General features: G+C 42.4%; 1 protein-coding gene across 1 annotated transcript in view; it reads left to right on the plus strand.

Moving 5' to 3' along the window:
* Nucleotides 1-3,795: 3,795 nt before the first annotated feature.
* CDC42BPB (CDC42 binding protein kinase beta) overlaps nt 3,796-25,389 on the plus strand; it is a gene marked incomplete at its 5' end in the record, with an annotated part of 92,952 nt that continues 71,358 nt past the window's right edge. The window contains one exon of the mRNA XM_082000973.1: nt 3,796-3,973. Coding sequence (XP_081857099.1) covers nt 3,796-3,973 — 178 coding nt within the window. The remainder of the gene's footprint in view (nt 3,974-25,389) is intronic.

The raw sequence follows: 25,389 nt of genomic DNA on the forward strand, positions 1-25,389 counted from the left end.
AGCTGGAAAGGTGACAGTTTCCTAAAAAATAATTCCAGGAAGGAAAGTCTATGATAACAACAAGATATAAACCAGTCGTGTTGCTTTTAGGCATGTTTAACTCTTTCTTATATTCTAACTTTGGAACTCACTACTAGGAGCTTTCTCGGATTTCAATTTAATTATATTTTGCATTCTGAATCCTTAGAAAGCTCCTCCCTTGCTCCACATTAGTCAACTTCTCTCTCAGTTAGAAATGTCATTTAATTTCCTTAATGAGTAGAATATATTTAGATAATCTAGCTAGGTTTTCTAGCTGTTCAGAGTCTCCCCTTTGCCTATTAATGTAAAAACAATTAAAACAAAAAACAACTAAAAGATTGCAATGTGATGCTTTTCTCATTTTCTAGCATTATCTGTCTGAATGTTACAAAGTAGGTGTTTGCAATGTCATCTTCACTTTTTTTTTTCTTATGGAGGTCTTCATTCTTAATGAGCTATGTTTGCAATTTCTGCCCATACTCCTTTATATTCCTCATTCTTCTCAATTCGAAAATGATCTGTGGGTGGATTTTCCTGAAGTCATAAAGCGGTGACACAGCTATTTCCTGTTGCCATCAAAATTCTGTAACAGAATTTCTCCCTCTACTAGTTACTAAGTTACTTGGAGTACAGCCAAAACCAACAACAACAGAAAAAAGAGACCTAAGTTGATTGGATCTGAAAAAAATTTAGAGTAGCCATATGGACTTCGTGCCTTCAGTTTTGCGAGTTTACAATGATTCCCAAAAACACATAAGTGAGAACCCTTTCACTTACATTTTTTCTCACACACAAAAAAAGAAGAGGATGTTTTAAATCAGATCAGTCCCAGAAAAAGGGGCTGTATTTTTCCACTGAAATATACCACAGGAAAAAGGAACTGGTAAGATGGATCATTTAATTCATTTTAGCCAGATCACATTTATTTTTAGTATATGGAATTGGCACAGATGAATAACAGAAGCAGAATATCTTCAGCTACATTTTCAAGCTTATGTACATTTTTTAGTACGTATACCAAACGTCACTTTTCAGCTAGGTAGGTTTTTTGTAACTGGAAACCTTGTTGTGAAAACCCTGCATTATTTACAATACACGAAGCTTTTAACTCTTCACAATAGTTTTTGAAATCATTCAACTAATTCTGGAATACCTACAGTATCGCTCATAAATAACGTGCTGGTCTGATACACTAAACCTTCCATAGTTGTTATAGCCTTACACTATCATCTGTCACCCATCTGCCATGTCCAGGAAGGCACAGGATCTGATTTTCCCCTGTGACTGGTCTAAGTCAGGAATAGGTTGAAATCCCTGAATTCTACTAATGTAAAAGAGACCGAGGAGACTGGATATATGAGTGATTGGTAAGCAGAAAATGGCTATTTCTCCATCAAGCTGCAGCTCCCTTCATATCTCTTCCTTGCTGAAGTTGGTGGTGATAATCACCATCTGCAGGAACAGATAAGAAGAGGAAAGGTAGGTATTGTAGCAGGATCTTTAAAACTCTGTTCTCCCTAGCATTACTCTGATCAACTTCCCCAAAAGGAGTCTCCAAAGTGGTAATAAACAGAAAATGTTAAACTCTCCTTTTAAATGAAGCAATAGCACCAGAAATGCAATTGGGATTGTTAAAATGCTAAGGATCCTGCAAATGAATGTATCTATGACATGAAACAGTTTGAGGTCAGGTGAAACAACTGTAACCAAGGAGGAACATCAAGAGAGAACAATTAAAACTTCTAGATATGCTGTGAAATATTTTTTTCAAGTGGACGTTTGCAGAAGGAAGTACAGAGAGATAAAAGTCATTTAGGAAAAACAAAAGAAAACAATTGTAGTGCACTGTGTTTTTTCTTTGTTTGAAAATTATAGGTTCTCGGTATAAAAGTATGATTCACAGGATCATCTATTGAATTGCATTTTTTAGAATTAACAGGTCCCAACATGCCTGTACCTTCTTGATCCTGGTAGTAGGTCCAAATTCACAGCACAGTATTATTATGACCTGAATAGTTCTCAGATATAACAGGTATTTGGTGTCAAAGAGATAGCTATCAGACATGCCTGAGGGACAAGGCCTCCTAGAAAAAAGTATTTCTGTAAACATCTGCTGGACCTCTCTGTCACGCTGGGAGCAATACTTTTTGTCACACAAAACTCCATCTAGCTCTGTCTGATTAGGCTCCTGACCCTTTAAAAAGGGCAGCTCCCTGTATGCAAGCACTGGCCAGGTTTGGTCTAGCCATTGGCCCTGAAGGTGATGGTTGAGAACATTCAGGTCTTTCAATGATGACCAACATGTCACTCCTGGCCATGGAGGACCCCTGGCAACTGCAGCTACCATGGTGCGAACCCCTGTCTAGCTCCAGCTCCTGTTTTCCCAGCCCTGACAGAACCAGCACTCTGCTACCTCTCTTTCTGGCATGATGATTTTCAGAAAGCACACAGCGCTCCATCTAGCTGCCAGGGTAGACAAGCAGGGAAAAGGCATCCTTCCCAATTCAGCTTTGCATCAGGACCTGATGGGCTGCATTCCTAGAGAGGTATACTCCCATCTCAAGCTACTCAGCATCTTGCCTTAAGGTGCTGCAGCCTCCAGAGAGAACAGTTCTCAGAATTAAGTTGTAATACAAAAAAAAAAAAAAAAAAGCACTGCAGACACTTTAAGTGCCTTACACCAGCTCCCAACTCCAAGGAAGCAAGGAGAGCAGCTGTTAACACTCAGAGCTCTATTTGCCTAGGCTAGCTGCTGCTGCTTTGAAATAAAGCCCTACCGCCAGGTAGGTTGTGAAAGGCACAGAAAGCCTCAGCTGCCAGATGCCATGCCCTGCTGCGGGGCTTTGCCTACCCTGCCAGCCCCACACCTGTTGTCGGCTGCTCCATTGAGGCAAGTCCGGCCGCTGAGCAGGGAATCATGGCCAAGGCAGGGAAAGGGAAGGCCCCGCTCCAGCCATGGCCAGAGAAGCCTCCTAAGCCCCACATCAGCCCTGGGTGGGCAGCACCCAGCAAAGACCTGTGGGGATGGTGGCCTCCGGGGTCACCCCCGTCCTTCAAAGGAAGCCAGGGTCTGGCACAGCCTGGCTCGAGCCCATGTGGCTCAGGGCAGGCTGCACGGCCCCCAGAGCACCGCGACCCTGCCTGACCGGGGAGGAGGGGACGTTGCTCTCGCAAGGGATGGCACTGGCTGCGACACGCACACTGACTCACACCCACACCAGACACCGCCCGCCCCGCCGGGAGACGAAAGTGCGGACGGGAATGCACAGCTGGAGCTGCCCCCACCCCTTAGACCCTCCGCGGCGAATCTGCCGCAGTCTTGCGAAGCGTGGGCCGCCGCCCCCCACCCCCTACGGCGCGGCGCTCGTCCCAATCTTCCTGTGCGGCTTCGCGCGGTCCTGCCCACGTCGGAGCGCGCGGACGCTGCGTGGTGGGCGTGGCCGGGTGCCGCTGGGGCCGCTCCGTGGGACGCGCCGGGCCGCACTCGCCGGGGGAGGAGGAGCGGGAGCAGCCCTTCCCCGCCGCCGGGGAGAGGTCGGACCGGGGAGGGGGTGGCCGTGTCCGGCCCATGGACCGTCCGGGCCTGAGGCGGAGCCCGTGGAAGGAGCCGCTCGTCCCCGGCGCGGCCGTGAGGGGCGGGAGGCGGCGCGGGGCGCGGGCGGTGCGGCACGGCTGAGAGCGGCGCCCCGGGCCTTTGCGCGCCGCCGTCCGTCGGCTTCGCCGCCGCCCGAGCGGCCCGGCCCTGCCTTGCCTTGCGCCTGCCGCCGCGGCACCATGTCGGCCAAGGTGCGGCTGAAGCGGCTGGAGCAGCTGGTGCTGGACGGGCCGCAGCGGCACGACAGCGTGCTGAGCGTGGAGACCCTGCTCGACCTCCTGGTCGGCGTCTACGCCGAGTGCAGCCGCGACTCGCCGCTCCGCCGCGACCGATACGTCTCCGACTTCCTCGAGTGGGGTGAGCACGGGTGGGGGGACGGGCCCCGGCCGGGGCCGTGAGGGGAGGGACGAGGCCCGGATAGCGGCGGGAGTGTGAGTGCGGGGTCTCCGCTGCCCTGATGGTCCCCGGGTGAGGGGCGGCGAGCTGCCCCGGGAGGGCGGCGCGGCCCCGGCAGTGCGCTCCCCGCCGCCGCCTGCGGCCGGGCCGGGCGGGGTGGGGAGCGGCCGCCCCTGGATGCGGAGCCTCCCTGGGGAACACCCCGCCGCCGGCCGGGCCCTGACCCCTGCCAGGCTCCTCCCAGCCCTGCGCCGTCCCCAGCGAACCGCTTGGCAACCGGCAGCAGGAACAGCACCGGAGTGTCCTTGGCCTGAAACCCTGCCCGGCTTAACCCGAAATGTCAGGCTAATCCGGTGCTCCTCGGAGGGTTTCCTACCTGGGGGAGGGGAGGAGGAGGAGCAGCAGGCTCGGGCTTTGAAATCCTGCTCTTGCGCCGGATTTGTTAGAGAGGGCGTGTGTGTATGTGTGTGTCTTGAACAACAGTTACCGTTCATCATGCAGTCTTTTTAATTTGGGCATGCCCCCAAAGGACAGAGCAATTTCAGGCAGCCTTTATAACAGCTTTGTTTAATGGTTTCCTACTGTTAAGCAGCCTGATAATGGGAAACCTCCAATAGTCCGGAGCATGCTGACAAAAGAAAACGTGGATACTTGTGATAACGCTTAGGATAAAAGTTTTCTATCCAGTGTTCTTTAGTTAAGACTATTGACTACAGGTATGTGCATAGTAGAGATCCTTCCCTGCTGCATGCATAAATGAATTTATGTTAAAATGGCCATGGTGGCTGACTGGTTTATTCAGCTGAGTAAGTTATGAATAATAAAATATTACGAAGGTGACTTAACTTCTCCATGGAATAAGAATTGGAGGGGAGGGAGGAGAGATCATTGCTCACGAGCATATTGTCCCGTTTATCAGCTGTTCCATGCATGTACAGTTAATTAGGCTTTTAAAGAGCCCTCTCAAAAAAAAAAAAAACAAACCCAAAAAACCCACCCCAAACAAAACAAAGGATTTCCTAAGGGAGAGGGAGGGGCCCATTTACTTCAGTAAATGCAAATGTGTGTCTTTAGCACTACAGGCCAGCACACTAACATGTAGGGACAGCTGGTTCTCCTTAATTTCTGTGGGGACCACCACTCTTTGTCATACACTAACAAACTAAGAGGATTCACTTCCTGGACTCTTCTATTGACGTCAGTAATGCGATTGCCAACTGAATAATTAACCGCTTTATCACATCTGCCCTGCAAGGCTGCAGTCTGGGGAACATTGATTACTTGTTTTGTGGTGGGAGTTTTGTACATCTTCTGCAAAGTGCAGTCTGGTTTTACACCCTTGTGTTCAAGCTGATGGCTTGAATGAGTGAGCACCTACAAACTGTTAAGTGCGATAGATCAGACTACGACAGTACTTTGAGCACTGAACTTGAGGAAGGGATTTGGGGCAGGCCAAAGAATGATATGCTTTTTCTATAGCACTGCTGGTGGTTGCATCTTACTGATTGATCCCCGCGTTGTCATTTTCTGTGTGATGGAGAGGCCGATTACCCAATTGTTTATAAAATCGCTTCTTTTAATTCTATTTATTGTGTTCACTGAATGTGAAAAGGTTACTGACTTGATGAAAAGTATAGCTCGCAATAAAAACTGTGTAGTTCCTACTGCAGTGTGGGGTTACCCTAGTATAACAAAGTGCCCATTCAATAAATAATTGAAATATATGTGAGCTACCATCTGGTGCTGCAGAGTAGGGATAAAAGTTTATAATCCAGGCTCTTGATGGTAAGGGGATGGGCCTAAATCTGGACTGCTATATATTTGTGTTCCATCAACAAGGAATACCCTTAAAACCAATTACAGTTGATACTCTGTGTTCCTCCCTTTCCTTCAAGCTGTTAAAAACAAATAAATGCCAACAACGAGACACCTTTTATCTGTGTCCTGATGCCCTCACAGTGTGTTTCACTGACAAGGAACTTGTTTCTGCCTCCAGCTAATAAGGAAAATATCATGCCAAACACGCTAATCTTCCTCATGTCATGATGTACAGTCTTAATTATAGCCTGATTCTCTGTTAGAAGATATTCTGGATTGGATTGATATGCACAAGTTTTGAGGGCTGTTATGTGTCTGTAGAAGCATGAGAGTGTAGTTAAATATTTGGGGTATACTTTGAAGACCAGTGTTTCTTTATCAACTGGAGAGACAAGGAATCTTCTTTTGACAAAATGGAGACTTACCACTGACAATGGAAATAGGCTGCATAGGTATTAAGATGAAGTTAAGATGAGCTATATAACAAGCATTTCGTTACTATTTTGGATTTAAAACTGGATGTGAGGTATCACACACGTAAAATTCCCTTAAAATGATTCAGCATGGCTAATGGACTTGCTTGCATTCTTAATTGCTGAGAGAAAATAAGAGTTCAAGCATGGTAATTGAGGTGGAATCTTTTTCCTGGCTGTGGGGTGCAGAGAAGATGCCTCTTGTGCAGAGGAGTTGTGTGGTGTAGCTGCTGGATGTGGGTGTCTTTGTGCTCTGGCAGCAGCATGATGCTGCTCCTATTCTGGAGCTGGTGATTGTGGGAGAAGGGAAGTGGGGAGTCCAGGAAATTTAAGTCCCGCATTTATCCTGTGAGATTTATGCCACCTTCTCCCTATTCAACATCTGTAGATGCCTTGCACTTCACCTGCAGAGGTGGATCTCCTTACTTGTGTCCTATAAATCCCACTGGTGCTTCCTGGCAGTCCTGCCACAGGCTTATTTCTTCAAAATCTTCTTCCTATTTGCTAACCATAGAAGAGTGTAGGGTGTGGCCCTTCGCCTTGAGGCAGCTTGTGGCTTCCATTGCTTTAGAAATGTTGTAAGAATCTGCCATTTTAACCTTAGCAGTTGTAGCTTTCCCAGGGTGAATGGAGCTTTCAAACAGACTGTATTTTTTTCCCTATACTGGAAGTATGATATACATATCTTTGTGCCAAGTGTTTTTAGAGAAGAGAGAGCTGAGCTGCAAGCGAGGGATTCAAAAGTCCTTTTCTTCCAGTTATTTTTATTTATAACTTCTGTTAGATAAGTTCTCACCCAATTGGTTATCACTGTATTGATCGTATAATAGATACTGAAATAATACTCAGTATTCTTACTGGGAATTGAATCCAAGTCTGTTACATAGCAGACCCATGTAGACATGTTCAGAAAGAATTTCCCAAATCTGTGCTTAGTGTCTTTTAAACTGTTGCTACGTCTGCTGCTCCTAGAGTGACAAATGAAGAATCCTAACAGTGAGGAGTCCCATTTATTCTCGTTATCCTTGCTTATTCCGCTCTGAAAGTCATGGGTGAAACTGGGCTGCTACAACCTTTGTGCCTCTGAGGTCAAATTGCTTGACCATCTCTGCTAGTCCTTCCAGCACACTAGAGTTGTCAGGAGAGCAACAAAACTGGCATCCTGGGAGATGTTGGAACTGGGCAGTCCTGAGAAAGCCTGTAAAACAGTCTGCATGGCCTTGGAAGTCTATAGAGGTACTTCCGTTGGTAAAGCTGACCGAAGCCACTAGTGGAGATTACCTAAAGCTATCAGCAAGCACAGAGGAGGGTGTGTGGCCTTTGGACTTAACTAGTGGAATTATGGTGTGTGCCAGTGCTGGGGTGGTATGGTCCATGCACTGCAGAAGGACCTCCTAGGAGACTTTTCCTGAAAAAAAAAATGTATGCTGTCCCTTGTTCCATGTGATGAGGAGAGAAGTAGAGGAGCGCTGGAGCAGCATGGCTGCAGATTAGAGGTCCGTGTGTCACCTGTCCTTTGGCTTTCAGGTACAGTGTGTTCCTCCCTACAGAGCCCTTGTTCTGTCATACTGAGGTATTTGAATCTTTCATAATCCTGTGCTAGAATGGCTGCTTGCAGGGCACCTTGCTGGCTGGCACCACATTCATGCTTGTCTGACATCACCTTGTTTTTCAGGAGTTATCTGAGTTGGCTGTGGCTGGTGCTTACTGCCCCTTCCTTCCAGTCAGCAGGGACTGGCACAACCGGCTGCTCCATTTTTGAACAGCCACTTGGCACAGTTTGCAGCCAGTAGGCAAGCATGTTCAGAGAAGAGTCTAACAGGAATGGGCCTTATTTGTATTCAAAATGTTCTTGGTGCTGCATAGACTCTCTTGCTCCAGCCTTTGTTTCCTCTGACCCTGTTTTGTACTGCTGGCATGCTACAGAGGGCATGATGGCACATGTCCCCACATAGTTCATTCAGCGTTGTCTCACTCCTGGACTATGTACTGCCTAGTCCTCTCTGTGAGAACACCTTAAAATCAATGTCAGAGTAGTTTAGACTGATGTGAAATGTGGTCTTTTTTTTTCCCTTGAAGCAGGTGCATGGGATAGTTCTGGGGACAGTTTCTCCTGGTGTGTTATGAGCTGTCTGTTTGAATGCTGACTTACCTTCTGCATTCTCAGTTTGTGCAAGGTCTGCTACCCAGCTAGACTGGTGTTCTGCTTTCTGCGGGTGGTGGGTTTTTTTGTTTGGGTGTTTGTTTTTATGTTTTCCTGAGAGGAACTTACTTTAAGGGGGCTGAAGCTGTGAGGAAAAGGAAGAAGACTGCAGATGATTTGCCCAAGTAGGCCGGCTGGACACCTGCTGCCAAGCCCTTGAAGACAGTCTGGCAGAATAGGCAGTGGATGCTGGTGTAATAACAGCAATATATTCCCAGTCTGGGCTAGAGGAGGGAAAAATGTGCATGCAGAGCACTCAAAGCAACTAGCAAATTAGCCTAGCCTCAAGCTGCCACTTTTGTGTATATATGTTTCACTTGAGTCTGGACCATAGATGGAAAAATCATGCACAGAAAGTTCACCAGTAAGGGCTGCTGTCCTGCTGGTGCAGTGATTCACAACTTTGGGTCACTGTGAGGACTGATAGTTCAAGTTTTGCATCTTGCTGGGGGCGGGGCGGGGGGGCTCTGTGAACTTTGCAAGTCTGTTCCCAGACCTACTTTCTCTTCCTTACAGCTCTGCTTAAAGAGGCACCTTAACCTTTCCAATAATAAAAAAAAAATCTAATGAGGGAAGTGAGAATGTTGCAGGGTGGCCTTTCTGTCAGAAGAGAGTAGAGCCTGTTCTCCCAGCCTCAGGGCAGTTGTGTTCCAAAGTGTGGATGTGGACCTTAGAAAAGGTCTTCCAAGCCTGCATTAGGGCATCTTTGAAGCTAGCTGCAGGGTAGACCTAGTCCTGTGACTGCCACAGGCACTGATGTGCTAGAATAAGTGCTAGGAAAGGGAGGGGGCACGATGTGTGGCTGAGAGTGTTGCTAGTATAGGAGGCAGAAACTATCCTTAAGTATTTTTGAGATGACCTTAGAGTTGTCAGACTTTGAGGGTTACTTATGAGCATCTTTTGGCCTTTTTGGGTTACACCAGGAAAAACTGTCACTCGATAACTTGTCATATCTCTTGACTTGAGGGTTTAAATTCCTCTCTTCTTTCCCTTTAGCACTCCTCCCCCTCCGCTACTTGCAGAAATACACATAGAAAGGCAGAAAGGGACCTCAGGCTCTGCTAGCTTGTATAATGTCCTCCTCTGTGCCGGCAGAAGCTGTGCAGTGAGTGATAAGCCTGTTGGGCACGTATGTGAAGTGAGTGTGGTTTGGTAATGAAGACAGCTGATGAACAAGAAAACTGAATTTCAGAGCCTGGCCTAAGTTCCTCTACTTCCATCCTCTAACCACCAAAGCCTGTTACGATCCCATATGCTAGAGCTAGCGGCAGCAGGGTGTGGATGAGGGCCCACTGGGGCAGGGTGAAGCTGCAGGTGCCTTGCAGAGGTTCTGGAAATGCCGGTGGTGGTGGCAGCGGCCACGGTTTCTTTGTGCACAGTGCAGTGTGGATGTAGCTGGAGACCTGCGCCCTGAAGGCTTTCCTGTGGTTGGAGATGGGGCACTGTAGCTTGGATTGCCTTTGCTGGTGAAGTCTTTGGTCATCCGGCAGAGTGGTGCGAGCATGGCTGCTGGATCCTGGTTTCCAGCATTCTCTGCTGTCACGTGAAGTGTTTTTGTTCTTTTGAAAAATGTATGGTGGGATTCATTAATGTGGCAGTTTGGGCTACTCCAACATCAGTTTTGATAGCGTTGTAGTCAGGGCTAATGGTCTGAAGGCCTGTGGTTTAAAGATTGCTGCTGCATGTATGATGGACCCTTTACAGTACACCTGCTCTAATCTGTTACTTTTAGAATGAGGCAATATCTTTTCATGACTTTTTCTGTACAATGTTACGCTGTGAAACATTGGCACTGAATGCTGCAGTCATGTTTTGAGAGTGGGAATGTAATGTGGTCTGGAGGATGAGAGATACATTGGCATGTGCTGGTAAAATGACAGACGTCTTGGATGAAGCTCCTCTTTTGTCCCATGGAAGGAAGTTGGTATTGTGCTTTTTCCGTGGATAAAATTGCTAATAAATAGCAACAGTTTTTACTAAGGGCTTGAGGTATATTGTGTGCTACGTTAAAGGCTGTGACCTGTATTTTGTATTTTAATTTTGTTTCTATATGAAAACTCAGAAGGGGTAAATAAGTCATTGATAAATTTGTTTTCATATAGAAAAAATGTGTGCAGCTGGTAGTTCCTCGCTCCTGGTACATGGTGAAGTATAGAATGCAGAAATAAGGTTTCATAAGCATTCAAAAATCTAACATTTTTTCTGACTTCTTTCACATAAAAATCTAAATTATTTTTGTATTGCTTTTTCATAGGTCATATTAAGATATAATATTTTGAAAAAAAACCCCAAACTTCATTTACGTCCTTAAAACTTCCATGGTTGGCACAGTTATGCATTATCAGTGGAAATGGCTTGGATGTTGGTTTAGTCAGCAGATTCAGTGCAATGAACTTTTTTATCAAATGAAGTTGAACTAACCTTTTTTTTGCAAGTAATTCACATGTGGGAGTGAGTCAGTTGCTTCTACACCTACTAGAAATAAATTATTTTAACTGTGTGAGTCAGAACTTAAGAGACGTTATATTAGCTTTTTTTATCCAGTTGCTTTTACTTTATGGTTATATATTAATGTTTTGGGGTTTAGAAATGTTGATCTATAGCTGAGATTAGTTGGGAATGTTAAACTACTACAGATTCTTCAAATTTATGAAGCTTACTTTTTAGCCCTTGCTTGTAATTTGAGGCAATTCATGCAAGCTCTTTTTAGATGGGTATTGCAAAAACAAAGAATTATAATAGTTACCTAAACAATCGTAAATTTATCTGAGCTGTTAATAGAATATAGTGCATAAGATTAGGAAAAATTTTATGGGTTCATCTTTTTCATTACTCATGTCTGAAAAGATGAATAGGATGATGGACCACAAGCAAATCTGTTTAGAAAAATAGAAGGGACTTGTTAAAGCTTTTTACTCTATTTTTGCCTGTGATAATGCTTTAAACAGGGTGACATTAATTTTCTTTCACAAGGTACACTTGAGAATTCCAGTATATTCTTGATCTAGTAATCAAAGAGCTTGTATCATGCTCACTAAAATATCCCACTGAAACTCTAGTATTTTATTTTATTTAGAAAAGGGATTTAATTTTAAAAAGCTTTTCCAGGTCTAAAAATTTTTAAGTGCATTTGGTCTGTGATTCAGTTCATTTTAGCTGTCTCCTAATACTAAAATATTCTCATCAGCATATGCAGATTGCCAGAACGCTAGCTTTCATTTAGAAAGATCTTTGTTCACTCTAACGAATGTAGCTTTCTTCAATAGGAAACTACACACAGTTTTCTTAAGCCCTGATTTTGCATAGACCTCAGTAATCATGTCTGTAGATATACTTAGAGTGCATTCAGATTAAGTGTGTGCATCCATCATTGCCAGCTGAGGCCCTAGGCATCCTGAAGTGCCTGAGATCTTAATTTCTGTCATTCATGTCATCAGGGTCTTAACACTAAAACCTGTTATTACTGAACCATGGCCTAAAGCTTCAAAAATGCCCAACCTGAGACCTCTATAAAGGAGTCTGAGCTTTGGACAGTGGTGGGGATGTCTTCACCAAGTACTGACTCATTGAAAATGGATAGAGTTTATTAATTAGGTGTGTGTTAATGAAGGCTAAGGCATAGTTTTTAATTTGCTTAAATGCAATGCCATTGAGGGCTGAATATCTATAGCTACCTTTCCCAAAAAGGCCAAGAAGAGAAAAGATCAGAAGCAACATCAATTCCAGATATATCCCAAGTTCTTTTCACCATTTATAATTGTTCTCCAACTTAAAAATAAACACAAGTAATTACGTTGTGAAGTCCTACTTGAAATATGTTTATGCCAGTTTAGCAAGATGTGCGTGTTAAGGATTTTAGAAAAGTCTATACAAAATTCTGTCTGGACTTTTAATTCAGCTTAAACCTGGCTTACATTGTTCTAATTTTCATCAAAAAATTCAGTGAAGATTAAGTAAATAAGTAAGATGAAACCAGTTTTAAACTCGCTTAAGTAGATATATGGAAGTCAGTCTTAAACGAGCGTTGCGGCTATTCTGGCAATATTGTACTTTTATTTAGGACTGTGTAGCTCATGGGATGTGGGTTCACTCTTTTCGTAGATGGTATAACTTTACCCAAAATATAGCAACCGCTATAGAAGTTTGGGGGATTTTAGTATATTGTGATTTCCCTGCTAGTAATGGCTCCTTCACCTAAGAACTAAACTGTATGCCTTACCAGGATAGGGGGGAAAAAAACAACTTAAGGAAGAGCTTTGGGTCACTAGAAATTCTCCAAAAGTACATAAAAATAGATCATGCCCTAAATTAGTTTAAACCCTGTAGTACTGGAAAAAAGACAACAAATACCCTTCCCTAGGAAAGAACCCATTTTTATTAATTGAAGGTGTTAAAAACTTGAATAGCTTTTAGAGGTGTGCTAATTGGCGTGTTTGGGGGAAATCTCTGTCCTCATCTGAGGAAGGATGAGGTTTCTAGGAAATGCATGGTAATGCTTCTGGGGAAAAAGGTTTCAGATGCCCCACTCTTGAGGAATTCCTCTGTGCCTGGTTTCCGCACTTTGCCAGAGATCCATGTGTACCTTGGGCGTGGATGGGGGTTGTCTTCATTCCATGTATGCCTTTGAATTTCTGCTGCTGTTACAGCATGACTTCAGTGATCTTAATTTTGCACATCCTTCCTCAAAAGTTGGCTTCTTCACGGAGCTTTTCTGTGTGCTGCGAGCTTTATTGCTGCCCGTGTGACTTGGATTAATAATACTGAAAGCTGGAGTGTTCTGAGTGTCTTTTATTTTACTGTAATTAAGGCAGAGTAGAAACAGCAGGAGGGTGACTTCAGGCATGAAGATCCTATTATCATTTTGAAATATGTTCCCAAAGGTTTGCTTTTTAAGATGCATGTTTAGCCTTTAAATTTAGCTCTTTTTCTGATAGGATTAGTTAGGTCGTCGTGTGTTGTCATTCCCCCCAGCCCCATTTCTGTGTATGATGGGTATGTGACTGGGTTCTCCTTGTCTCTTGTTAGCTGCAGGAGATGGATGCGTAGCGTACATGCTCTGCAGGCTTTGTTCTGCAGGTTTCTGACTATTCTTGGACTGGGATCCAAATAACAGTAGCAAATGTACCTTTTCTATGGCTAGATATACATGAGTAAGAAGTTTGTCTTGAAAATTTTAAATTAAGGAATTGGGTTTTAGTTATATAGTCTGTGATCATTTGCACTGTGTCTGAGCAAAATGGGAATGTAATATCTGTGCACTTTTTTTTGGTTTGTTGTTCTTTAAGGGAAGGGTGGGATCTCACTGAGCATTCTCTATCAGTGGTTCCTTGTAGGATGGCTTTGTTGCCCTGCAACCCTCTCAAGTTACTTGCCTAAAAAAAGGAAACTACATTTTTGTTATTCAAAACCTCACCCTGTATGACTTATTACAGGAGGCTGGGAGAAGAAAATTTTTACATGTACAAATGGCTAAAAGTGATCTAAAGGTCCTAATAGAATGACTGGTAGCTAGTAACTGCTGGATGTTGAGTTATAAATGCAGGGTGAAGGCTGGAGTTTGTGGTATTTAATCTTTCTGCCTTTTATGGGTAATATGGTATTTTTCCTAGACTCGCAACACTTCATCTTTCGGAGCAGACTTTCTGAGAAGAGAAGTTGCAGATGAGTTAGCCTGTTGTGTCACAGGGAAGAAGCACATTTTCCTTCCAGACCAGCTTTAACTAGTAGCAAAATGCTGTAGTCATGTGGCATGGTACCGCTGCACAGAGGGATTAAGTTTGACTGTTTTACCTTACTCTCTTAATGGAAATCTTCAGTTACTTAAGTTCAGCCTTTGGTTTCCTGGACAGGTAATATTTAAATTGGGGATAATTAAAATATCAGACAGCTGTTTTTAAACTGTGGCCTGTTTATATATAATAATACAGGACAACATACAGTGGGGATACCTAACGGGAGGCTGTATCAGACCCACATACTGTCTTTATCTTACCCCTAGAAGTGTTACTGGTTATTAAAGCAACTGAACTGTGGTTATTGCTCTATGTATGTTATTGTGGGCCAGCAGTATTTACTGGATTGGGTGTAGTGCTGTACCAGCAGAGCAAGGCAAGACACTGGTCAGGTCTACGTCCATGGCTAGAAATAATCAATCCTTGTGTCTGGTGTGAATTGTAAAGACAAAAGACCTGATGCTTTTTGAGAAGGAGGGAAGAGGGGGAATTTCTAATTTTAAAAGATTTCAGTGATGGAGAAGCTTTTACTGTTCTTAGGAAAGGGCTTTGCAGTAATTATCCTCAACATTAAAGATGTGCAGGTATTTGAATGGCTCAAGTCAGGAGCAGAAGTGCCCTGGGTGATTTTGACAGAATCAGAGCTACAGGTATTCGAGTTACAAACTTCCTGTTCTCACAGGTAGTAATTAAACATGATAGAAGTTTTGTTTAATGTTTCAGGTGCTTTTTGAGGCTGGGGACAGCAGAGATTACATTCCATACTTTACCTTTTGCGTATCAGCATTATTTTTTCTTCACACTGTAAAATCTCACAAAGTTCAGCATGACAAATGCAAAGTCTTGACTGTGGAGCTGTGTAAGTTGGGGAATGACCAGCTAGAGAACAGCCTTGCAGAAAAAGATTTGGGGATCCTGGTAAACAATTAATTGAAAAAGTCAATAGTGTGTCATTGTAGAAATGGAGGCTGCTTGTGTATTGGGCTCTATCAGCAGGAGTGTGGCCAGCAGGTTGATGGAAGTGGTTATTCTGCTCTTTACAGCACTTGTGAGGCCATTTTCTAGAGTACTGTGTCCAGTTTTGGGCTTCCCAGTACAGAAGAAACACTGGTAAGCTGAAGTGAGTCCAGCAGAGAACCACTGACGTGGATGGCGGCCTGAAGCATACAATGTGCAAGAAAAACCTGAGGTACCTGGGTTTGATGAGCCTGGAGAAGAGGAATCTGATCATGATCCTCAACTGCCAGATGTTTGGTTAGGGAGACCACAGAGGCAGACTCTTCTCAGGTGCACCACCAAGAAGGAGAGGCAATGGACACAGGCTATGGCAAGGAGGATTCTGACTATGTGTAAATAGGGAAAAAATACTCCTGCTGAGGGTTGTCAGGCACTGGAAAAGGCACCCAGAGGGTTGATAGACTCTCCATCCTAGGAGATAAACCTCAGCTGGACTAGGCCTTGAGCGACCTGACTGAACTTCGACATTATCTCAACTTTGAGTGGGAGGTTGGACTCTGATCTCCAGAGGTCCCTTCCGACATAAAATTATTCTGTGATTCAGTATAATATTTTCTTCTTTTTCCCATCTTAGCAAATTTATTTAACATCATGGCTGCTTTAATAGAAAACAGTTGCTCTTCTTACTTCTCAGAATGAAAAGAAATATGTGAAATAGAATCTTCATGTTGTTGTAGCTAAAGTAGTTGACACAACTTGTGTAATTTGCTATTCATTCTTCGGTCATCTCGGGTGTTTACCCTGATTGGTTGGCATTTTACCACATAGTCTGAACATAAGTATTGACAAGCTTTTAATTAAATTTTAGGCTTGTAAATGATGGGGAATGAAATTTTGTTCATGTTCTTCTGGTGCTTTTATTAAATACATGGCAGTTTCCTTGTCCCTGGAAGAGAATTGCCAGAACAGGTTTCAGGAACTTTGAACCTATGTTTTATGTTTAGTGCTTTTTCCCAAGTGTGGTTTCCGTATGTCTAGTTGTTAGCCTTGATAGCAGTTGAAGTATTTTAAAGCTTTAGTTCCATGGAGCTGCCAGAAGAGCCTGCAATCCTTGCATGACTGTGAACCTGAATCATCTCTTATGAAAAATACAGGTTTAGCTTTTCTGCTAGGTATGTTCTCATATCACAAAGGGATCTCTATCTTGTAGTGTTCCTAGTATCCTTGTGTCTGACAATATAAGGAGTCTGACTAAGCAGTTGCTCACAACCGGGTGAAACAAATCTTCCTCATAGTTGTAAAGATCTAATGGGAGATATTCTTTGGTTTTTGGTTTCATCTGTAAAATAAGAGCTTGTATGACTTACATGAAGTTGGACCTTGCAACATGGTTTTTAGTGTTGATAATCTTTATTGATGATAGTGCACTTGGCAAACCAAAACACACAACAAATTCCGTGTTTCAAAATCATGTTGATATATGGAAAATAGAACAGGAAGTGCTATCAATGATAAGGATAACAACGAACAAATGAGACAAAAACCAAGAACTGATTCCTTTATTATTAATTTTTATTATTAATAAATTAATTAATAATTTTAATTAATAGTCTATCCTAAGTGACGCTTGACTTACCATGCAGTGAATTTATATATGTGTTTTTGAGTACATTGCTTGCAGTAAACTCCTGGAAAAATATTAAGATTTTTCATCATTCTCATGATTCCTGAATGCCTGGAAGTCTGGTAGGCATCCTTGTCAGAGAACATATACTGTCAGCTATGTCATGAAGGCATTCATTGACAGTGCTATATAATGTAATGGTCCATTGCCCTTCTGGGGCAAGGACTGTGTATGTGAGCAATTTATAATGTGTGTCAATTTTTCAGAATAAACTTTGAACAGTGTTGTGTAGTTGTTTCAGATGCGGTGGTTGTGAGCCCTCAGCTTTGTGATTGCTGTATAGAAGTTGTTCACACTGTGTTCTAGTTTCAGTATATTACTTGCTTCTTCGAAGGTGCAGATATTTTGCAGATACCTTGTGGGGGGGAAACAGACAGTGAAGTAATGGCAATAACTTCTTTTTTGGACTGACTCTTGCTGCCTAAAACTACTGAGAAATATCATCCCCTTCCTCGCATGTCCTTAATTTCCTCTTTCGTTTAATTGTTCACACTTTTTATTTCTTATTTCCTATTTGCATTGTGAGAAGCCAGTTCGCACTGATGCCTTTAAAACAGCAATGCATGCTTGTGCACGCGTTGCCACAATGATCTTTTGCGTTAGTGGCTGTAATATGTCATTGTGCATATTGGTAATAATAGGTCTTACTTCACATATATGCTTGATAGCTACAGAATAAATAATACAGAGACTTTACTGGAAAATGTGCTCCAGTAATTTACCTTCAGAGCTCTATGGGGAGCTCTGAAATGGGTGACAGCTGGTGGAAGATAATGGATTATCTTTCTGCAAGAGAGAAGCATGGGCAAGACCTACTTCTTACTTCAATCTCCTCGCCCTCATCTCTCCCTTCCCCCCCATGTCCCATATAACACGTAAGAACCTCGCCTCTACATTTTCTGAGAGACTTAGGTGGAGACTGTTAGTTATCACTTTTGTGTTTAAAGAACAACTAAAAAAAATTAATTGGCAAGGAAATAAATTTAGCTGTGCACAACAATTCGTGGAAAAGGAAATCTACACTGTCTACTTGTAATCTTTTAACACTTGTCCAGAAATAGTGTTGAGGAGTCATAGTGTTTGAATTAAAATTTGCCGTATTGGACTAAAAAATAAGCAGCTATATGAATTAGAAAGGGCTGGGAAAAGCATCACTTAAAGTCCTAAATATTGGTCAACATGCTACAAAAAGTGGTCAGGCCAGACATCTTTATAGCTTCTGGAAGTACCAGGTAGCCTGTACTTCAAGGAAAAACTTAAGTTGAGCTTATGTACTAAAGTGTCTGTTAAATAAAATCTTTGAAGGAGAGATGGAACTGATGATACTTGAAGAAAAAATTTTCATATGTAATAACTGAAAGATTCTTATTAGACTTTGGGGGTGCTGATGTGTTAAAATATGTTCATGTAGGAAAGATGAGACTCCAAAATGACCTGTTAGCTCTTTGAAAATACATTTCTTATAGAGTGGTTCTTCAGAAGAGGCAAACTTCTTAAATTTTGATTTCATGTAATACAGTTGTAAACACTTCTGGCTTTTTTCCTTCCTTTAAAATACAGTTGAACAGACAGTCGGGGCTGAACTTTTGCTAGCAGCTGCACAAATTACTGGGGTATTGTAAAATGTCTTAAAATAATTTGGTACGTTTTTCTTCCTGTGTAAGAGTACATGTAGAGAGACTGGTACAGTCTGAGCAATGTAATAGAAATTGTGACAAAGTGATACTTGTTGCTCATGCAGCTAATACGATGTTTTTTTTAAAATGATGCTGCTATGAACTTGGTTTTACAGTTCAAATTATACAAGAAACAAGAGTTAAGCTTAAAGAAATAATGACGAAAGTGAAATTGTGTGGCTGTTAGGATATAAGCATTAGGATGGTTCCCAGAAGGATAGTCGTCAAGACTTGAACTCCTTTACAGAAGATCTGAACAACAGAGGTGCAAGCTTTATAAGCACATTCTTCCTTCCCCGTAGTGCTGCGTGGTATCTCTGTCTTGGAGACCGTTGTCACAGGCTTGTATTGAACAAGATTGAAGCTTGCATGTTACTTTAAAGGCCATGAAACTACCAAGAGATTGCTGGATTCACAGTGGCAACCCAAAGACAGAATCATGTGTTACTAAACAAGCACTCCTGAGCACCTTTTGCATGTAGGTTAAAAAAAAAGAAGATGTAAGTGGCATAAATATTGAGAATCTTTAGCAATGAAAAAGTAAAGAGAAGATTACATCTCTTTCAGACTACCTTCTGTCAGAAAATTCCAGAGAAGTTTATGTAACAAAAGGATTACATAGCCTCAGCTCCACAATGTTAGCATCAAAAATGAAACTAGTGCATCTGAACTACAGTATCAAGGATGAAGTTTGACAGTTCTTAAAAGACTGTGGTTTGGGACTGAATGGTTTTTTAAAGTGTGTCAGTGCAAGTGGAAAACATTACTTAAGAGCTAAACCAATCACTGAATGGGCAAAGTAGCCAAGGTTTACTTAGACGACACTGGAGATAAATCGGTGAGGGAAAATACTAAATTCTGTATGGAAAAAGAGGAGAAAGGAATGAAGAATAGCTAAAATGATGTATAAGGAAGTAGAAATGCAACTATTTGGCTTTTCTCTGTAAATAGTTGACTTCACCATCTCTACTGATTTGCAGTTACGTTGCAACAGCTTAAAGAATTTTGAAGACTGGCAGAAATTCCTTGTTCTTCTGCCTGTGGTCTCATCTTCTGCTTGTGGTCTCCTCAGAGCCCATGTACTGTGTCAGAAGATTTCTGGAAGGAAGTTAATGCATCTTCATTGGTTCCTACTCTGGAAATGGAAAGTTCGAAAGGCACATTTGTGCTGGTAGGGTTTTCCAACTCCATCTGTACCAGCATGCAGGTGCTCACCCTGGTGTTGCAGTGGAGCATCCAAATGTTTGGTTGTTATTTCCAAGTATGAGTAAAGGAAAAGGTTGGAAGCCAGCAGAATGGAGCCTGAGGTATAGATGAAGATTTGAGATTGCCAACCTACTACAAGCTTGTTCTGAATATCCTGGTACTTGATTTTGTTTTCAAACCAACACACCTGTCTAGATGGGCTGTAAGTGAGAAAAGAATGGGCTGTGAGAAAGGAAAAGGAATTCGCCACTTGAATGTGTGGAAATAAATCTTAGGGCAAAAGGATTATGAATGCAATGCTTATTAAACAAAGAGGATGTGTGGATAATCTTACTCTTAAATTCAAGTAGAGAGGAGTGTAGAAAACGGAAAAGTTGTGTTTAAAACAGTAAGTTTAAAAGCAGAATGTTCTCTCCGATACTGCATCTGATACAAAAACTTCTTGGATTGATCCTCCCTTGATATGCCTACCTTGAAAAGCTGAGGAGCGAGACGTAAAGGTGTGGCATATGTGGTATTTATCATTGAGTGTGATGATTGAAATGAGTGACCCAGCTCTCTTGCCCAGCTTACTTTGCAGCTGCCTGGGCATCGGCACAAAGGCAGGCCACCTCTGCAGCAGCTAGACCGCTGCGATGGCTGTTGCATGGGCAGTTCATCTCACCTTGGTCTGTACTACTTAAGACGGCTGCCTCTGAAAAACAGCTGCACTCCTTTACCCTGCTTGCTTGCGCTGGTGTAGCAGCTCCTTCCGACCCTTCAGTGATGATGATTCAGTTTGTTAAACTACAGGATGATAGTTGCATTATGTATCTTCGTAGGTTAGTTTTCTGTTGGTTTAGTGAGGAGAATCAGCGAGGTGAGACCAGCTGAATTTGTTGCAGCTGATGCGAGGAAGAGAACAGATCTGTGAACCTGCCCCTCTGGTCGCAGCGATCCACTTCAGTTCTGCCGTTGAACTACATCTTTACTTCACTTGACATTTATAAGCAGAGAAAAGAGATACCTCATAAGGTGGCTTTCTCTTCTGTCACTCTTAAGTGCATTTGTGTAGGGTGCTTTGTCAAGAAGCGCTTATTAATAGAAACCTCTAACCTTTAAAATAAAGGAGGCAGCATGTGGTAAATACAGCACCAATGTAAAGTATGAATTGTTCTGTTACATAATGCATTTATTAGGTTTTTAGTAGCTTGAGAGAACATCTTGCATATATCTGGAGAAAACAGGATGTGCGTTTACTGTAAATAATTGATAAAATGATTATGCTGCTTCTCTTGCTAGCTTTTGCTTTTAAGATGGAATAAAGCATGCAGTCAGAAGACTAGAACTTTGCTCATATGTTGATGATGTAAGTGGTAGCTTAATTAATGTAAGTGTATGTAGGCTTATATCAGCACAGTGTGGTCATCAGATTGGAATTGTTTTATTTCTTAGCAGGGTGTGCAAGAGATGCTGGGTCTGATGAAATTTAGATTCATTCATATGTTGTTATTGAAATTTGGGTGAGCCAAATTTGAGATTTTTCTTAATCTCTCATTTGAACCTATCTGAAAAATAAGTGACGGGTTTTTCTGAACAGTCATTCTCAGACTATTCTACAAAAAAATTAGTAACTCTGCTTTTCAGGTTATTCATCATGTGGTAAAATAAGTGGATTTTGGCAACTTTGCTAAAGTTATTTACAACTTTATTGTGGAATGAAAGAAATTAAATCATTGAAATTTTACTGTTTGGAACTAGTGATTCATGTAGAAACCTGAAACAATTTTTCCATTACTGATGTGCTTCAATATGTGATCTCCATTTGCTGTGGCTTAATCTATTTGCTGCTGGCTTGTCCAACACCTGCAAAATCTGACCCCGGGCTAGGAGTACAGAAAAATTCAGGTACAAATAAAGCTATATTAAACAGAGATTGTATTCTGTGGTTTTTGTGGCCGTCTGTTTCTTACAATGTTTTGACATGTATCTTGGAAGATCCTGTCCTAATGTGCTGTAGTTTGGCTAGAAACAGACTCTTGGGTAGCACTTCCATGCTCACGGCAGTCCAAGGCAGATCCACATCAATTCCAAAAAAGGCCATTTTGCCCTTCCCCAGTCTTATCCAGCTGCCTGCCTTGGGCTGGGGCTCCAATGTCACAGCTGCGAGAGTGTTACGTTGGGTGAATGGTTCGGTAGGAAGGGATGGGATAGACAAGTTAGCTTTCGCCTGGAAACGTTTCCTGGTTTGACATACCATGTGAACGCTAATGATGATCCAGACAATAGAGTGTGCTGGGAAGGAACAAGGAGCAACTCTTTTGGCCACAGAATGGATTAAAGTGGTCATGTAGCTCCACTTTCAGTTGTCTCAAATGTCTGGGATGTCAGACAGTCCCAGAGAAAAATCTGTAACTCAAAAAGCCTGTATACGACTTGATGTACACATGTCTTCTGGGCTGACTATGATCATCTTGAGGAAAATAAAAGGTCTGAAGATGAAACTTAAGAAGCATTGGATATCAACAGTTATTCAAGAGCACAAAAGATTCTTTATTGTGGAATAGTAATCTTTTCTTTGAGTTTTTTTAGCAAGGCTTAAGAGGAAGGAAAGTACCACCTTTGAAAACCTTATGAAATTCAAGTAGAAGCAAGATCTGGTATTTCAGTCTCTTCAGAAAGTCACAACTTGCAGACACTGTTGGACTTCTAAACAGTTAAGTCTCTAAGGCTGAAGAGGCTGATAGACCACCAGGGAATCCGTGGTTGGTGTGTAGTCTGCTGAAAGAGCTGGGAACCTTAGGCAAAGGTTAGAGAGGCATGGCAGCTTTCCCTCTCCCAAACAAATGTGACAAGTTGGAAAGAGGTATAAAAAACTGGACTACAAGCTGCAGTCAGGAGTGCAGTTCCTCTAGGAGCTTTCTTAATTCTCCCTTGAGATTTGGGCTAGAACTTAACCTCACGCTGCTGAGTGTTTTTTGAAATTCCCTGGTTCGTACTCATAAAGGTGCAGGTTTTCCTGTTTAGAATGTGTCATCCTGCTTTAAAGAGTCAGTCTGTTCTGATAGCTAAATCATGCTAAGCATGCTAAAATGTTACTTATCATGAAGCTACACCAAGCTTGTGTGGATGGTCACTTCTGTTTTTCCTTAAGTCTTAGTACTAACATTTTCCAAGGTCAACTTCAGTATTTAAAAAAAAAAACAACCAAAAAAACCCCCAAAAAACAAACACCCCCCCCCCCAAAAAAACCAAAAAAGACAAACCCTGCCTGAATTGATTCTAGAGACCAAGTTGTACTTTCCTAAATTATGGATCATTCCATGCTAGTAACACAACATGAAGATGAGAAATTGGGCAGTGAGCTTCCTTCTCAGTTAGATCTCAGATGTAAACTTCCTTTCCCTTGTGTTTGCATCCATTGTAGCCATTACCTTGGCATGTGGTTTTTATTTTACCTGACAGTTATTTTTCCGTAGGTAAGCTACTGTCCTATATATACAAGTGCAGCAAATGGTCATTTGGTGTTTGTTCTTGCATATGTAAGCCAACACTTAGTTCCTCTCACCTGGTAGAACTCTGTTGCTATCTAGTTCTCAAAGAGAAGCGTGGTGGCTTTGACAGGAGTTGAACTGGCAACACATTTTGTCACTTGGACTACTCAAAACCATCTGTGTGTTCCTCAGTACTTGTCTGTACAAATCTTGAGTATTATCTTTGGTGTCCTTTTATTGTAAGCATGAAAAGCAGTGAATGGGCTAGTCAGGCAGATAGCCGGCTATTAAGTGTCTGTGGTAACATTCATCAACAAGCTGGCAAATGGTAGCATATTGCTGTGGATTTGTGTCCTTCATGTAGTACTTGCTTTTGGGGCTTGCCACACAGAAAGCATGCTTAATGAATAATATTGAACATGAATGATGTTTCAAGGTAAATACCTTGCTCTTCTGCTGGCAAATTTAGCGATGCTAATAGCATCAGCACCAGAACTACTCCTCAATATTTTTGTTCAAAACACTTCCCAGTGCTGTTACCCTTTAACACGGTCATACGTTTTTCATGCAGTTATCATGAACTGGTATACAAATTCTAAATGCCAGGATCAGTTCTTCTGTAACTGATAAAGCCAGTTGTGGAGCAAAATGCAGAAGCTCTGAGCAGCTGTCTTGGTTTATGCCTAATAGTAATGATGGTTTTATCCTTTTAAACCTTTGAGGACTTCACATGTAATTATATAATCCAAATCTTGTCCAAACTCATAGTTCTGTTAAGTGCCAGCAAGATACCTGATTAAAAGTGGTCAGGCACTCTCTTTTACATATGTCAGAAGGCATTAATAAAATGAAGCAAAATCCATAATCATAACTGCAAATGGATATAAGTTTTGTGCCACTTCTTCAGAGAATTTTTTTTAAGCATTTGTATATCAGATTAAGTGTCACCACACAATCTTTAATTTCATAATATAGTTACCACTTACTAATTCTCTTGAAAAATACTAGCAGTCAGCCTCAAGAAGATTGAGACATTCTTGGTGTTGTATTAGTGTATGTGTCTGTTTCTACTGGGATTGTAGTTCACATAAATACTGTTAGAAGAGGACATCTTACAATTAGGAAGTACTGACTACCCGTGCCCTATAAAGCTGGATGTCCTTGCTCGGGGGGTAGAGGGGACTCTGACGGCATGTGAAGCAGTGTCGCATATCAGGAGGCTGTTCTGGAAGAGCTGTAAACACTTTCTAGTTGGGAACCAGGTTGCGCTTCTCAGGTTTTTAACCTGGTGGAGCTTGTGTTCATTGTAATGATAACTGAAGTCGTGCACCACTGAGTGTATTTGTCTAATGGATGTTGATGAATGATGAGGCATGAGATCGTTGAGTAAGAGGCAGACAGAGCAAGTGAAGTGTGTGTATGTATGTGTATATAATATGCATTATAAAAACAGGAGGGAGGGCATGGCAGAAGTGAAAGGCTCAGCAGAAAATATGTTGGAGAACACAAAACCTGCCACCTGAACTTTGCTGAATTTTGGTGTCCTGTAGAATCGGGATCTACCTCCTTTACTAGGCTCAGTGGAATAACTTCCTGCCCTTCCCACCGTACTACCCTCCCTTTTCTGCTGTACGCTTCCTTTCTTCCCTCTTCTGTGTCAGTGTTGCTCTGCCGTCCCCCCCGTGACTAGGCACGGCAAGGTATGTCTGCTTTGCACCTTAGTGTGTACTGGTTGCCCAGCTAAGCAGGTGATTGCTGTGCTCCTGCAACAGGAGTATACGGGGTGGGAGGAATGGACTCAGGCTGCCGGAGTGTGATCTCACTTACCTTGTTTCCTTAGGAAACCAGACTGAAAAACAGCATTCACAGGCGTGGACAGTAAGAGGAAACAGGCCAGCACAGGAAAAGGGAGGCAAGGATCTGTAACTGGAAATATTAAGACTGGAGTCAACAAAAGATGGAAGAATTAACAAAAATTAACATTTCTAAAATACAGGGAAAATTTCACAATCAGGTAGCAAGAGGATTGTACTACTTTAAAGCTCAAGTGTGGGTTGTAACAGGTATTTATCACCCTAGTAAGCAGGTTGGGGCTACCTGGGTGTGGGTATCTCCCAAGACATGTATACAAGCACTAACTTGTTAAACCTGTCAG

The sequence above is a fragment of the Phaethon aethereus genome (assembly GCF_964289735.1).
Source record: "Phaethon aethereus genome assembly, chromosome: 5".
In the NCBI taxonomy this organism is placed as follows: Eukaryota; Metazoa; Chordata; class Aves; order Phaethontiformes; family Phaethontidae; genus Phaethon; species Phaethon aethereus.